General features: G+C 46.8%; 1 protein-coding gene across 3 annotated transcripts; it reads left to right on the top strand.

Moving 5' to 3' along the window:
• The first annotated feature begins 2,542 nt into the window (after positions 1-2,542).
• FBLL1 (fibrillarin like 1) lies at positions 2,543-13,189 on the top strand. 3 transcript variants are annotated; one of them, XM_030926642.1, is made up of 4 exons: positions 2,543-2,998; positions 7,662-7,757; positions 11,026-11,176; positions 11,514-13,189. In XM_030926642.1, exon 4 carries the CDS (start codon positions 12,051-12,053, stop codon positions 13,068-13,070), a length of 1,020 nt encoding a protein of 339 aa, XP_030782502.1. In that variant the 5' UTR covers positions 2,543-2,998; positions 7,662-7,757; positions 11,026-11,176; positions 11,514-12,050; the 3' UTR covers positions 13,071-13,189. The 3 variants fall into 3 exon arrangements, with proteins under 3 accessions (XP_030782502.1, XP_010356494.2, XP_030782503.1); XM_010358192.2 differs by lacking the exon at positions 2,543-2,998 and having other exon boundaries at positions 6,506-7,757; XM_030926643.1 differs by lacking the exons at positions 2,543-2,998; positions 7,662-7,757 and adding an exon at positions 10,635-10,676.
• The last annotated feature ends 3,078 nt before the right edge of the window (positions 13,190-16,267 follow it).

Here is a 16,267-nt window from a genome sequence, read left to right as displayed (position 1 = left end):
CTCCAACAAACATGGGGAGGCTAAGCAGTTTCCTCTCACTCTACTAACTGCGAAGACAGTTCACCTAGACTATTGAGCCCTTGGGTCAGAAGACTCAGGAGATTTTAGGAATTAAAACAGGATTCAGCCAGGCATGGTGGCTCACACCTGTAATCCCAGCACTTTCAGAGGCCAAGGCGGGCAGATCACCTGAGGTCGGGAGTTCAAGACCAGCCTGACCAACATGGGGAAACCCTGTCTCTACTAAAAATACAAAAAATAGCCGTATGTAGTGGCAGGCACCTGTAATCCCAGCCACTCCGGAGGCTGAGGCAGGAGAATTGCTTGAACCCGGAAAGCGGAGGTTGCAGCGAGCCAAGGTCACACCATTGCACTCCAGCCTGGGAGACAGAGCAAGACTCCATCTCAAAAAAAAAAAACAGGATTCAGTGAGCAGTGAGGTGGAGGAGAAAATAATGAAAGACTAGAGGAGTATGTTAAATTAACCAAAGATCATGATAACTTCATATACTGGAAACATCATCATCTCAGATACCCAAGGCCATAACTGTATCTTTAAAACACTGTTGGCTGGTCGCGGTGGCGCACGCCTGTAATCCCAGCACTGTGGGAAGCCGAGGCAGGCGGATCAGGAGGTCAAGAGATCGAGACCATCCTGGCGAACACGGTGAAACCCCGTCTCTACTAAAAATACAAAAAAATTAGCCGGGCGTGGTGGCGGGTGCCTGTGGTCCCAGCTTCTCGGGAGGCTGAGGCAGGAGAATGGCATGAACCCGGGAGGCGGCGGAGCTTGCAGTGAGCCGAGATCGCGCCACTGCACTCCAGCCTGGGTGACAGAACGAGACTCCGTCTCAAAACAAAAAAAAAACATTGTCTTACCATAATTTATAGATATATAAATACCATTTGGTAATACAGATAATATCAGAAACCTTTCCTTAGTAGTATAGTTCTGATTCTCCTGTTTTTGTTTATAGAGACAAGGTCTTCCTCTGTTTTTCAGGCTGGAGTGCAATGGTGCCATTGTAGTTTACTGTAACTTTTTTTTTTTTTTTTTTTTTTTTTTTTTTTTTTTTTTTTTGAGGTGGAGTCTCGCTCTGTCGCCCAGACGGGAGTGCAGTGGCCGGATCTCAGCTCACTGCAAGCTCCGCCTCCCGGGTTTACGCCATTCTCCTGCCTCAGCCTCCCCAGTAGCTGGGACTACAGGCGCCCGCCACTTCGCCCGACTAATTTTTGTATTTTTAGTAGAGATGGGGTTTCACCGTGTTAGCCAGGATGGTCTCGATCTCCTGACCTCGTGATCCGCCCGTCTCGGCCTCCCAAAGTGCTGGGATTACAGGCTTGAGCCACCGCGCCCGGCCTACTTTTTTTTTTTTTTTGAGACAGAGTCTCACTCTGTCACCCAGGCTGGAGTGCAGTCGTGCGATCTCGGCTCACTGCAACCCTTGTCTCCCGGGTTCAAGCGATTCTCATGCCTCAGCCTCTCAAGTAGCTGGGACTATAGGTATGCGCCACCATACCCTGCTAATTTTTTTTTTTTTTTTTTTAGTAGAGACAGGGTTTCACCATGTTGGCCAGGCTGGTCTCGAACTCCTGACCTCCAGGTGATCTGCCCGGCGCAGCCTCCCAAAGTGCTGGGATTACAGGTGTGAGCCACTGCGCCCGGCCATTCACTGTAACCTTGAACTAATGGGCTCAAGTGATCCTCCTGCCCCAGTATCTAGTAGCTATGACTATGGTTGTGCTGATTAGCCTGTTTTTAATGTGCTAGCCTTTGGAAAAACAAAACCAATTTGACTTCAGATAATCCTTAATCTCATTTAAGTCTGTGGGCCTTTGTGACCCTCAAACTTGCCTTCATTTGACCTCTAAAAGAAGTCAAAATAATTTTTTTGTTGGTTAATAGAAAAACGATTTTTGCCAGGCGCGGTGGCTCACATCTGTAATCCCAGCACTTTGGGAGGCTGAGGTGGGCGGATGACGAGGTCAAGAGATCAAGACCATCCTGGCCAACATGGTGAAACCTCGTCTCTACTAAAAATACAAAAATTAGCTGCGTGTGGTGGCACATGCCCGTAGTCCCAGCTACTTGGGAGGCTGAGTCAGGAGAATCGCTTGAACCCGGGAGGCGGAGGTTGCAGTGAGCCGAGATTGTGCCACTGCACTCCAGCCTAGGGGACAGAGCAAGACTCCGTCTCAAAAAAAAAAAAAAGAAAAGAAAAAGGAAAAACACGATTTTCAGGTGTTCATTCATTTATCCTAACAAATGGAGTGATCTGTGACCTCAAGCTTGTTTACTGCATTCTAGGACATTACAATATTATATATCAATAGCTCTAAGAATTATAGATTGTAAGATACTATAGTTTTGCACTACTAAAAAATTTTGACAAACTTAAACTGATAGAACTTTCGTAAGTTAGAATTTTCATACTGAAAAGAGTCTTTTAGACTTTGTATCATGTATCACTATGTACAAACTTAGCAAAGGAAAATACAACTGAAGTAAATTGGTTAAAATACTCTTAAAACTTGAGTCCCACTCTTTGAGATACTTTCTGATGCAGTCATTAACATCTGTCTTTTCTAGACAATATCATCCTCTATGCTACCAAAAACATTGATGATGCAGTGTTTTGATGTTCCACTGTAGTTCCCAGGATTATTTATCTGAGTCCTGATATTCATGTGAAGGCAGTGATGACTATGTCACAACCATCATTTGACTAATAATGACTGCGAGATGCATTGCAATTTCCGAAATGTTAAAATGTACATCCCCAAATTGATTAAACAATAGTGTGAGGAATGAGGAAAATTAAGTTGGTCGGAAAACGTTTGACGTGGTATGGTCCAGTGTCTCTACATAAATATAAATTCTCCTCATTCCATTCTTTAATTTACAGGGACCTGTTTGCTAAACTAAGATCTATTACCTAGGTCTCTACTCAGTGCTTTTCCAAACACAGGGCTGCCTGAAGCCTTCCGTCATCTAAAGGTATGTGGTTTGCTGGAATTCAGTTACTCTTCCCAATGCCACCCCCCACTGAGAATTCTAGTGCCAATCCTACCTTCCACTGGCACTTCACAGGGCCAGTGGAATGACATTTAAAGTGCCAAAAGGGAGGAAAACTGTCAGTCAAGACCTCTATATTCAGCAAAGCTATTCTTCAGAAATGAAGATGGTATTAAGATGTTTCCCAATAAACAAAAAGTTTGTCACTAGAAGACCATCCTTACAAGAAATGCTAAATGTTGACATGTAAGGACCCTAGACTAACAAAATCACACAACACCAGTAAAGGCAAGTACATAGTACAAAGTATATTTAAAAAGTGTAAAAGATTATAAAATCAAGTATGTAAAAGTATAAAAATCAACAGTAATGTCTTTTTTGTTTTTAACTTACTTAAAAGGCAGCTGCGGAGATGTGTGTGGTGGCATATGCCCTGTAGTACCAGCTGTTTGGGAAACTGAGGTGGGAAGATGGCTTGAGTCTAGGAGTTTGAGGCTGTAGTGTGCTATGATCACCTCTGTGAATAACCACTGCACTACAGCCTGAGCAACATAATGAGACCTCATCTCTAAAAAATTAAAATTTTTAAAAATAAAAAGGACAACTGAGTGAAACTAAATCTATATTGATGTACATACAGTGTATAAAGATGTAATTTATGACAAAAACTACAAAAGGGAATAGGAGACGGCTATATAGGAGTAAAGATTTTGTATACTACTGAAATTAAGTTGATACTAATCTGAACTTGATTGTTATAAATTAAGATGTTAATTGTAACCCTCAGGGCAGCCACCAAGAAAAAAACTCCAAAATATATAGGAAGAAAAATGACAAGGTAATTAAAATATTACACTAAAATGAAAAATACCTATTTAACATATTGAAGGCAGAAAGAAGAAAATGATAAAGATTATGGTGGACATGAATGAGTTACAGCATAGAAAAACAGTAGAGAAAATGAATTAAACCAAAAGTTGTTTTCTTAAGATCAGCAAAATTGGGGCCAGGCGTGGTGGCTCAGCTCAAGCCTGTAATCCCAGCACTTTGGGAGGCCGAGACGGGAGGATCACGAGGTCAGGAGATCGAGACCATCCTGGTCTACACGGTGAAACCCCGTCTCTACTAAAAAATACAAAAAACTAGCCGGGCGAGATGGCAGGCGCCTGTAGTCCCAGCTACTCGGGAGGCTGAGGCAGGAGAATGGCGTAAACCCGGGAGGCGGAGCTTGCAGTGAGCCGAGATCACGCCACTGCACTCCAGCCTGGGCGACAGAGCTAGACTCCGTCTCAAAAAAAAAAAAAAAAAAAAAAAAGATCAGCAAAATTGACAAACCTTTATAGCTAGACTGAGAAGAAAAAGATAAGATTCAAATTATTAAAATCAGGCATGAGAGTAGAGAGGTTACTATTGACCTTACAAAATAAAAAGAATAGAGAATACAATTGTATGCTAAAAAAAATTAGACAATTTAAATGAAATGAACAAATTCCTAGAAACATACAAACTATCTAAACTGTCTCAAAATCTGAATAGACCTATGTAGCAAAGGGATTGAGTCAATACTCAAAAAATTTCCGACAAAGAAAAGCCAAGGACCAGATGGCTTTTCTGGTGAATTCTTACCAAATCTTTAAAGAAGACTTAACACCAATCCTTCTCAAACTCTTCAAAAAAAGGAGGATTGCTTTTTAACTCATGCTATAAGGATATTACTACCCCAATATTCAAACCAAAAGCATCATAAAATAAGAAAACTTCAGATCAGTTATCACAGATACAAAAAACTCTCATTACTCGCAAACTAAATTCAGCAAAATACTAAAAGCACTATACACATGACCAGGTAGGATTTATCTGAGAAATGTAAAGGTGATTCAACATATGAAGTAAAATCACAGGCTGGCATGGAGGTTCACACCTGTAATCCCAGCACTCTGGGCAGCAGAGGCAGGTCAACTGATTGAAGTCAGGAGTTTGAGACCACCCTGGCCAATGTGGTGAAATCCCATGTCTACAAAAAAATGCAAAAATTAGCTGGGTGTGGTGGCATCCCAGCTGTTTGGGTGGCTGAGGCGTGAGAATTGCCTGAACCTGGGAGGCAGAGGTTGCAGTGAGCTGAGCCTGGGCCGCTGTACTCCAGTCTGGGCAACAAAGCAAGACCCTGTCTCAAAAACAAAAGTTCACAGTAATACATCATACTAATAAACTGAAGAGTGAAATAAATACCCTACATGAGCATCTCAATAGATTAGAAACAAAGTTGTCCACTCTTGTCACATCTATTCAAGATGCCTGTAGTCCCAGCTACTCTGAAAGCCAAGGTGGGAGGATCGCTTGAGCCTGAGAGGCAAAGGTCACAGTGAGCTGTGATGATGCCACTGCACCCTAGCCTGGGTGACAAAGTGAGCATGCCCGACTAATTTTTGTATTTTTGTAGAGACAGAGTTTCACCACGTTGGCCAGGCTGGTCTTGAACTCCTGACCTCAAGGGATGCACCCACCTCAGCCTCCCAAACTGCTGAGATTACAGGCGTGAACCACTGCACAGCACCTGGCCCACACTTACTCAAATAAATTTTAAAAGCAGATTTAAACTAGGGCATAAATGGTACAGAGAAGTTAATATGCATCTATAATTAATTTTATGCTAATTTTCTCATCATTTTTGACTTTGCTTCTTGGCCAGTGTCAGCCCAAAATGGCCAGGATTAATATTCTAGAAAATTGGCTAAATAATGTTCAGTCGATGGAGGTAATTGTCTTAAGTGCAATGAGCCAGGCACAAACAGACAAATATCCCATGTTCTCACTTATATGTGGGAGCTAAAAAACAATTTTTTTTTTAAACGGTCTAGTTCTGTTGCCCAGGCTGGAGTGCAGTGGCATGATCATCATAGCTCCTCCACCTCCCGGGCTCAAGTGATCCTCCCACCTCAGCCTCCTGAGTAGCTGGGGCTACAGGCATGTGCCACCATGCCTGGCTAATATTTGTATTTTTGGTAGAGATGGGGTTTTGCCATGTTGCCCAGGCTGGTCTTGAACTCCTGGGCTCAAGTGATCACCTGCCTCAGCTCCCAAACTGCTGAGATTACAGGTGTGAGTCACCGTGCCTGGCTGGGAGCTAAAAAATTTGATCACATGGAGGTAGAGAGTGGAAAAACAGATAACAGAGACTGGGAAGGGTGAATGTGGGGAGGAGGGAAGATGGAAGAGAAGTGGGTTAAAAGGTACAAACATACAGGCCTGGCGAGGTGGCTCACACCTGTAATCCCAGCACTTTGGGAAGCTGAGATGGGCGGATCACCTGAGGTCAGGAGTTCGAGACCAGCCTGGCCAACATGGTGAAACTACATCTCTCCTGAAAATACAAAAAAAAAAAAAAAAAAAAAAAACCAGGCATGGTGGCATGTGCCTGTAATCCCAGCTACTCATGAAGCGTGAGGCACAAGAATCGCTTGAACCTGGGAGGAGGAGGTTGCAGTGAACTGAGATCACGCCACTGCGCTTCAGCCTGGGTGACAGAGGAGACTCCGTCTCAAAAAAAGAAAAAGGTACAAACATACAGTAAGATAGAAGGAACAAATTCAATGCTTGATAGCTGAGTAGGGTGACAATACTTAATAAAAATGTACTGTACTCTGGTGATGGATACTTTAAATACCCTGATTTGATCACTGCATTATACATGTAACAAAACATCTCATGTACCCCATACATTTGTACACATCAAAAAAATACTTGGTTGCATTATAGAAATTTCACTGGTTAATGAGAGTACACGGGGTCATCTAAAGTAAAACAATTTTTTTTTGCTGTGTTGTTTGGCTTGCTTTGCATTTTCATACCAATTTAATTACATAAATATACATGGTGTTTATAAAAAATAAAATATACTGGATTGAAGGGGAGCACAGTTAGACTCACTAATTTTTGTGGGGATTTCAGATTGTAGGAGTTTGATACTTGTAGAAATTTTTTTATATATTGAGATGGGGTCTCACTATGTTTTCCAGGTTGGTCTCGAATTCCTGAGCTCAAGTGATCCACCCACCTTAGCCTCCCAAAGTGCTAGGATTACAGGCATGAGCCACTGCGCCCAGCCCAAATCTCAGATTCTTATTCCATAAAATGAAGAATTAGAGAATTTCTAAGGTGTCTTATGGAAAGAAGACCTTTGCAAAAATAGTCCAGCTAAGCTTTTTGAGCATTTCCTGAATGGCAGCCACTAGTTCTACAGTGGGGAATGGAGTGAGAGTCTGAGCCACCAAGAGACCAAGTGTCCCCCAGCAGAGGTAATGGCCAAACGATGACATCCCAAATAAGGGATTTTAGCTACTCTCCAAGGCCCAGAGGCTAGAAAAAGGGAGAAGAGTTTCTTTTTCTAATTAATCAGCTATATTAGATATATTATTGGGAGTTGACTATGATTCTGAGTTTTAGTCATGTGTTAGGAAGGAGGTATTATATTTTGTCTTGATGAGTAAATTTAAATATATACATGCCGAACAGTAAATTTTACCTGAGGTGTTTGTGTTGGGTACACTGATTCAGGTGTGCCAGCTGGCATTATGCAGTAGACAACTAGGTAAAAACATTTACTCTTCCCCAATTATGGCACCCACATATCTCAACTGTCTTTCAGCTAGGCAGGCCATGTGACTGACTTTGGCCAGTCATCAGCCAGGAGGCTGAGGTGGGAGAATTGCTTGAGCCTGGGATATCAAGGCTGCAATCCTTGGTGAGTGGATATGATTGTGTCAAAGTCTTGACTAAACATACAAAAAGGCTGTGAGTTATCTGCACTCTCTTCTTCAGCGGTACAGTGGAGGCACTCTTTTTTCTCATGTTGCAGCCACAAGATGATAGGGCCTGAGTTCTTCAGTGGCTGTGTGGTGCAAACCTCCTACTGACTCTCAGTGGACATAAAACATAAGAAATAAACATAGTTGTATTAATACATTGAGATTTTGGAGTTCTGTGTTACTGCATCATAGCCCAACTCCTCTTGAGCAAATGTAGCTGCACCTGTCACTGGGGTGGAGACCAGATCCCTAGAGTCAGTCACATTTGGAAGTGGACCATGGCTTAGAGAAAACAAGTTTCTTCATGCATGGATGCTTAAAGTATAATGAGAATGGGGATGGGGTTATAGAGCATTACTTCTGGTTTCACATCAATCATGGCTAGTTACTCCTTGGGCAGTTTGTTGGAATGGTTGTGTGAGAAAATAAGCAAAACTTCTCATGCATTTTTTAAGTCTATGGGAATGATTCATGTGCCCCATGTCTACTACTGAGGCCTAGTCACAGATGTAATTATTATCATTACTGTAGGGCACATCTTTTTTTTTTTTTTTTTTTTTTTTTTTTTTTTGAGGCTGAGTCTCGCTCTGTCGCCCAGGCTGGAGTGCAGTGGCCGGATCTCAGCTCACTGCAAGCTCCGCCTCCCGGGTTCACGCCATTCTCCTGCCTCAGCCTCCAGAGTAGCTGGGACTACAGGCGCCTGCCACCTTGCCCGGCTAGTTTTTTGTATTTTTTAGTAGAGACGGGGTTTCACCGTGTTAGCCAGGATGGTCTTGATCTCCTGACCTCGTGATCCACCCGTCTCGGCCTCCCAAAGTGCTGGGATTACAGACTTGAGCCACCGCGCCCGGCCTATAGGGCACATCTTATGGAATAACAAGTCAATTGTAAACAAAAGTATACCTGGTGCCAAGTGTGGTGGCTTGTGCCTAGAATTCCAGCAACTCAGGAGGCTGAGGCAGGAGGATGGCTTGAGGCCAGGAGCTGGAAATCAGCTTGGGCAACATAATGAGGTCGCATCTCTACAAAAAGTTGTGGGGAAAAGAAAGAGAGATCAGCCTGTTACTGTGTCTATATAGAAGGAAGTAGACATAAGAGACTCCATTTGGTTCTGTATTTGAGATGCTGTTAATCTGTGACCCTACCCCCAACCTTGTCCTTGCAAGAGACATGTGCTGTGGTGATTCAAGGCTTAATGGATATTGGGCTGTGCAGGGTGTGTCTTTGTTAAACAAGTACTTGAAGGCAAGTACTTGCTGGTTAAAAATCCTGCCCGTCCCTGGGCAATGGAACAACTCGGTGTAAAACCCATTGTGTGCTTTGTTTACTGACCAAGGAGAAAACCGCCTTTAGGAATAAGGTGGGACTTGCTGGAGCAATGCTGCTAAAAGGTTTAAGGAGATGTTTGCATATGCATCTCAAGGCACAGCATTTTCCTTTAAACTTATTCATGTTACAGGGATTTTTGTTTTTACGTCTAACTGCTGATTTCCTCCCTACAATGATCCTATTGTCCAGCCACTCCCTTATGTTTAAGATGGTAAAGATAATTATCAATAAATACTAAGGGAACTCAGAGACCGGTGCTGGCGTGGGTCCTCTGTAAGCTGAGTGCCGGTCCCCTGGGCCCCGCTTTTCTTTCTCTATACTTTGTCTCTGTGTCTTACTTCTTTTCTCAAGTCTCGTTCCACCTAACAAGAAACACCCACAGGTGTGGAGGGGCAGGCCACCCCTTCAAAAGTAAAAAAAAAAAAAAAAAAAAATTGCCAGGCACGATGGTTTATACCTATATAGAAAGAAACGTGGCTGGCCACTCTGGCTCACACCTGTAATCCTAGCACTTTAAGAGACTGAAACAGGAGGACTGCTTGAGTCCAGGAGTTTGAGACAAGCCTGGGCAACATAGTGAGACCCCATCTCTATAAAAAAAAAAATTTAGCTTGGTGTGGTGGCACACACCTGTAGTCCCAGCTACTTAGGAGGCTGGGGTGGGAGGACTCCTTGAGGCTGGGAGATCAAGGCTACAATAGCCATAATTGTGCAGCCTGGGTGACAGAGTGAGACCCTGTCTTAGAATAAAAAATAAAGCCCTTTTCTTTATAAATTACCCAGTCTCAGGTATAGAAACATAAAACAAAGTAAGACAGTAGATTAATGCCCCAGCCTCCAACCTGCAGCAGAACAATTTTGAGATGCCTTCCACACAGTTTCTCAGAGAGTACTCAGGGCAATTGAGCTCCCATTGTCCACTGTGGTCATCTACTCATTAACGTACCCTCTTTTTTTTTTTTTTTTTTGAGACAGGGTCCCGCTCTATCACCTAAGCTGGAGTATAGTGGTATGAGGACAGCTCACTGCAGCCTTGATCTCCCAGGCTCAAGCGACCCCTCCAGCTCAGCCTCCTTAGTAGCTGGGACTATAGGTACACACCATGACACCTGGCTAAGTTTCTTTTATTTTTGTAGAAACAGGGTCTTGCTATCTTGCCAGGGCTGGTCTTGAACTCGTGGGCTCAATCAATCCTCCCACCTTGGCCTCCCAAAGTGCTGGGATTACAGGTGTGAGGCACTGTGCCCAGTTCTTTCTTAACCTTTCTATCTTTTCTATCTCGTTTTTGTCCCCCACCCCCACCCCACATGTGCTTCCTGAGATCAACTCACAAACCACTTGGACTCAAGTCTTTGTCTCAGGATCTCTATTATTCAAGGTTCTCCAAAGACACAGACCTGTAGGATATATATATATATGATATATATTGGCTCGTGATTATGGAGACCAGCAAGTCCAAAATCTGCAGAGCCAACGTCCTGGTCCAAAGGTTGTCAGGCAGAAAGAGCTGATGTGCCAGTTGAAAGGTCAGTGGGCAGGAGAATTCTCTCTTCCTTGGGAAAGGATTTTGCTTTATTTCTGCCTTCAACTGATTAGATGAGGCCCACCCACATCCTAGACGGCAATCAGCTTTATTCAATATACCAATTTAAATGTTAATCTCATGTAAAAACACCCTCACAGAAATACTCAGAATACTATTTGACCAAATATCTGGGAACCCCATGGCTCAGTAAAGTTGACAAAATTAACCCTCACAGACACCAAGTATAGTTCATCATTTTGGAAATATTCGACTTACAGCAAAAGTGGAACCTCTAAGTAGAGTATCAGGAATCATACATTTCGCTCACTGATCTCTTGTTCACATTCCAGTGTATAAAATTCTGGTCCCCATTAAGGAGACACTCCAGTCCTCAGGGAAAACCAGACTTGGCGTTGCCGTCCATGAGTATGAGACGGGAAGAGCTGTGGTCCAGGATGGAACGAAAGTCATACTGCACGTACCAGGTGTTCAGCAATTCAGGTGCGCGTTGTCTCTCTCTCTCTGGAGTAGACACTTACTTCAACTAACGGGAGGCTGGCCAGTTGTTTCACCACCTATCCTGCTTTTCCCAGCTTTTGTGTGGGCCCCAAAGCCCCCAGCAGTAGCCAAAACGGCCCCAACTGCTGTCGCTGTCCCTGGTGCTGACCAAACGCTAACGCTTCTGCGTTGCGGCCTTAGGGCCACTGGTGGTGCCCAGTTATTATTTTATTTTCCTTTTGTTCTTTTCTTTTCCTCTCATTGTTGCTGCCTTTAGTGCTGCCCAATTATTCTTTTCTTTTCTTTCCTTCCTTCCTCTCTTTCTCTCTTTTTCCTCCAGAAAATGCTGCAGATTGAGTGTGATTTTGAAGCATAGACTAGACTTCGAGGATGAACGTGACATTTTGGCTCTGTGTATATCCCCATTCACACTGAAGAATCAACACTTACTTGCTGATCAATATTCCTAGAACTGGTGGCACAGCCAGGACCTACGCTGATGCTTACCTCCCCTCTCCTGCCGCAGAGACGCCCCCGTCCCTGTGGCCCAGGGAAGTGCCAGGGGTCCCTGGGAAGGCGGGAGATGGGGAAGGGGCAGGGTGAGCGAAGAGGAGCAGGCTGCGTCTGCATGCAGGCTGGGAAGCGGGGCTTCCGGGCCGCAGGGTCGCGGGGACGGGTGTGATGCAATCGCGCCAGAGCCGCTGCGTCAAGGGGCGGCTCCGGGATGCGGGGACTGCGGTAGAGCCGGTCCCGCCCCCGCCGCCCGCCTTCGCTAACCCCGCGGACAGCCGCCGGGACGACCACCCAGAGCCACCGGAGCCCCCTGACACCCGTGCCGAGTCACCGGTAACCCGCGGCACCCGCCCCGGGGCGCGCCATGAAGTCGGCGGCGAGCTCGCGCGGGGGCGGTGGGGGCGGCCGCGGGGGCGGCGGCTGGGGCGGCTGGGGCGGGGGCCGAGGCGGCGGCGGCGGCGGCGGCAGCGGCGGCGCGGGCAAGGGCGGCGGGGGCGACGGCGGCGGCCCGGGGGGCAAGGGCGGCTTCGGGGCACGGGCGCGCGGCTTCGGCGGGGGCGGCCGGGGCCGGGGGCGCGGCGGCGGAGACGGCAAGGATCGCGGAGGCGGCGGACAGCGGCGGGGCGGGGTGGCCAAGAGCAAGAGCCGCCGCAGGAAGGGCGCCATGGTGGTGTCGGTGGAGCCCCACCGGCACGAGGGCGTCTTCATCTACCGCGGGGCGGAGGACGCGCTGGTCACGCTGAACATGGTGCCGGGCCAGTCGGTGTACGGCGAGAGGCGCGTCACGGTGACCGAGGGCGGCGTGAAGCAGGAGTACCGCACGTGGAACCCATTCCGCTCCAAGCTGGCCGCGGCCATCCTGGGCGGGGTGGACCAGATCCACATCAAGCCCAAGTCCAAGGTGCTGTACCTAGGCGCCGCGTCAGGCACCACTGTCTCCCACGTCTCCGACATCATTGGCCCAGACGGCCTGGTCTACGCCGTCGAGTTCTCCCACCGCGCCGGCCGCGATCTGGTCAACGTGGCCAAGAAGCGCACCAACATCATCCCGGTCCTGGAGGACGCGCGGCACCCGCTCAAGTACCGCATGCTTATCGGGATGGTGGACGTGATCTTCGCCGACGTGGCCCAGCCCGACCAGTCCCGCATCGTGGCCCTGAACGCCCACACCTTCCTGCGCAACGGGGGCCACTTTCTCATCTCCATCAAGGCCAACTGCATCGACTCCACCGCATCTGCCGAGGCTGTGTTTGCTTCTGAGGTGAGGAAGTTGCAGCAGGAAAACTTGAAGCCCCAAGAGCAGCTGACCCTGGAGCCCTATGAGAGGGACCACGCTGTGGTGGTCGGGGTCTACCGGCCTCTTCCAAAGAGCAGCACCAAGTAGCACCCAGCTCAGGCTCGCCTGCCATCTCCCCAAGCCTGTGTTGTGTTTGCTATTATTTTCTATGTGTTTTCTTTGTGCGTGTTTTGTTTTGTTGTTTTTCTATTAAACTGCATAAAGAAACGGCACCTATCTGTATGGTGATGCCAGGCTAGGTTTTGCTGCAGTAACAACCCCCAAATCCCAGTGGCCTAAACCAACTGGTGTAAGGGGCCCATCACGCAGTAGCCTGGGAGCTGTGCTCATTCTAATCACTCCGGTCCCCAACTCCCCAGGGCCCCATTTTCACACATGCTCCCTCCATCCCTAGGGCAAAGGAAAGAGAGCTGGGGAACTGCTAATAAAAGCTTTTAAACTTCCCCTTGGAACTGATGGGGCACTTCTGCTCACATTTGGCCAAGTCCCATGGCGAAGCCTGACTCCGGAGAAGGACACTGAATATTGATGGACAGTAACAGTCAAACACACCAATCATCTGACTCACAGCCAAAGTCAACCACAATAAGTTTTTATTACTTTACTCTTCAACTAAGCCCTTTTGCATTCACGGTTAAAGTGAATGATAAATAAATGTTAAATTTATTCCTCACACCAGCCCTGAGATGGCTTTGTTAGCACTTGCATATTACATGTGAAGCAACAGGGCTTCTGAAGGTAAACTAGTTGCCCAAACTTACATAGCCAGTAAGGAGGTAGGACTTAAATGCCAGTCTTCGGGGCTCTAAATCCATTGCTGTTTCCTCAGCACCAGGGGGATCTTGTCTCTGGCCCCCAACCCCTATGGCACGCAGGGACACACTTAGAGCAGGCCCTGTGACCTTACTGTGTTCTTTCGCCCTCCCCTGTCCCCACTGGGCTAGCCCTTTGGTTTCACAATAGCAAAACAAGGTAGGGGGGCAGGATGTGGGTCTAGCTAGCAGACTGTCTCCACTGCAGGGCATAACATACCCCAAGTGGCATCACCAAGTGTCTGCAGAACAGGCAGAAAAATGACTCCCAGAAAGTATCTGTCTTTGCAAGGCATGTCCTGCAGTTCCCAAGATGCTGGTCTCAGTACCTTGGCGTCTCTCTCCAAAGCACCCCAAAGGGAAGGGAGAGTGGGTAATCCGAGGAGAGCTGAGAATGCCCCCAAGGCCCAGTAAATGCCTCCAAGCCAGACCTTAGGAAGGCCTTTCATTCATTCATGCATGCATACACTCAAAAAAATCACCACTGCCAAAGTCACCAACATTTAGTCTTTGAATGATTTGCGCACTAATGCATCATTTGGAGGGTGGATTTGCCTTTTTTTTTGAGATGGAGTCTTGCTGTGTCTCCCAGACTGGAGTGCAGTGGCGTGATCTCGGCTCACTGCAAGCTCCGCCTCCCGGGTTCATGCCATTCTCCTGCCTCAGCCTCCCCAGTAGCTGGGATTACAGGTGCCAGCCACCATGCCCGGCTAATTTTTTGTATTTTTAGTAGAGATGGGGTTTCACCGTGTTAGCCAGGATGGTCTCGATCTCCTGACCTTGTGATCCACCTGCCTCGGCCTCCCAAAGTGCTGGGATTACAGGCGTGAGCCACCGCGTCCAGCTGGATTTGCCTTTCTAAACATGTGCTTGGGCAGCAATCGTGGTTAGTCTGCTTTTTCTGAGAGCATACTTCTTGAACAACAACAAAGGATAAATCAGACTTTTATTTTATTTTATTTATTTTATTTGAGACAGGTCTTGCTCTGTCACCAAGCCTGGAATACAGTGGCACAATCATGGCTCACTGCAGCCTTGAACTCCTGGGTTTAAGCGATTTTCCTGCCTCAGCCTACCACACCTGGCTAATTAAAAAAAACTTTCTTTTTTTTTTTTTTTTTTTTGTAGGAACAGTCTCGCTTTGTTGCCAAGGCTGGTCTTGAACTCCTTGCTTCAAGAAATCCTCCTGCCTCAGACTCCCACACTGGGATTAGAGGTGTGAGCTATGGCGCCTGGTCCAAATCAGATTTTTTAAAAGGCTACCACTCTTTCACCATTCCCCCCATCCTGCCCCATCTCAAAATTCAGAAAGGGAATTACAGTTCAGATGTATTAGCAAGACTGACTCAGGAAGAAGACAGTGAATGAGGTACATGTCTATTTCCATAAACAATGGAAATCTTCATTACAACCCTGCAAAGCCAGGATCACTTTTCCTATTTAGCATATGAGAACACTGCAGTTCAGAGATGACGGTGCCTGGTTTAAGATCCCCCAGAAAGGCTCACAGCCAAAAATCACAGCCTTGTTAATCTGACTCCAAAATCTATGTCGTTTTCACTTAAGTCTATGCTGGTTCTGTTGCCTTGAAAAGCCATCTCTGCTACAAATACAAAAAAATTAGCGGGTCGCAGTGGTGGGCGCCTGTAGTCCCAGCTACTTGGGAGGCTGAGGCAGGGGAATGGCGTGAACCCAGGAGGGCAAGCTTTGCAGTGAGCCAAGATTGCACCATCGCACTCCAGCCTGGGCGACAGAGCGAGACTGCGTATAAAAAAAAAAAAAGAAAAGAAAAGAAAAGAAACGCCCTCTCTCCAATCCTAGGCTAATTTATTAGTTGCTGGGATGAAGCCCTGAGGCTGAGGTGGACTCCCTGGGAACAGGAACTGTTTACTCACTAGGGGAAGGAGGGGCTCTGCAGCAGCTGAGGCCCAGGACCCCGCCCCTCCTCACAGCCAGATGGGCTCCATAAAGGAGCTCTTGATTCCTCCTTAAAGGTTTATGCCCCCAGGATGGGGGATGAAGCAGGGGAAACTGGACCTCTTTCCTTGACATGAGCACTCCCATTCCCTGTCCCTCCTGCCCCAAGTGAAATTTACAGTCATGTCTGAAGCTTCTCAAAGTGGGAATTATTCATGAGGAAAATGGCAACAAAACAATCTCCTGAAGAATTTCCCTGTATTGCAGATGAGTTCCTGAGCCAATGAAATGACATGGTGAGTGATTTGTTTTTCTAAGACCACCAGAGCGGGCACAAAAGAACCAGCGAGTAGGCAAGTGTAGGAGCAAAACTGCAAGTTTATTTTGGTCACCTAAGGTGTGGGGAAGAGGTCTGTCGGCCTCCGGCAAAGAAGGCCGACAGAGCCCCCCGGTGGGGCTCTCCGACGGAGTTCCCACAGTCCTGACATCCCGACAGGAGTGGAGGACTGAGGAAGGCCGCGCATGGCGTGCCTCCGGAGCGGCTTTTCTAGGAGT

Source organism: Rhinopithecus roxellana, chromosome 3 (genome assembly GCF_007565055.1).
Source record: "Rhinopithecus roxellana isolate Shanxi Qingling chromosome 3, ASM756505v1, whole genome shotgun sequence".
NCBI lineage: Eukaryota > Metazoa > Chordata > Mammalia > Primates > Cercopithecidae > Rhinopithecus > Rhinopithecus roxellana.
The sequence above is the reverse complement of the archived record's forward strand: the minus strand, read 5'-3'. Positions and strand labels throughout refer to the sequence as shown.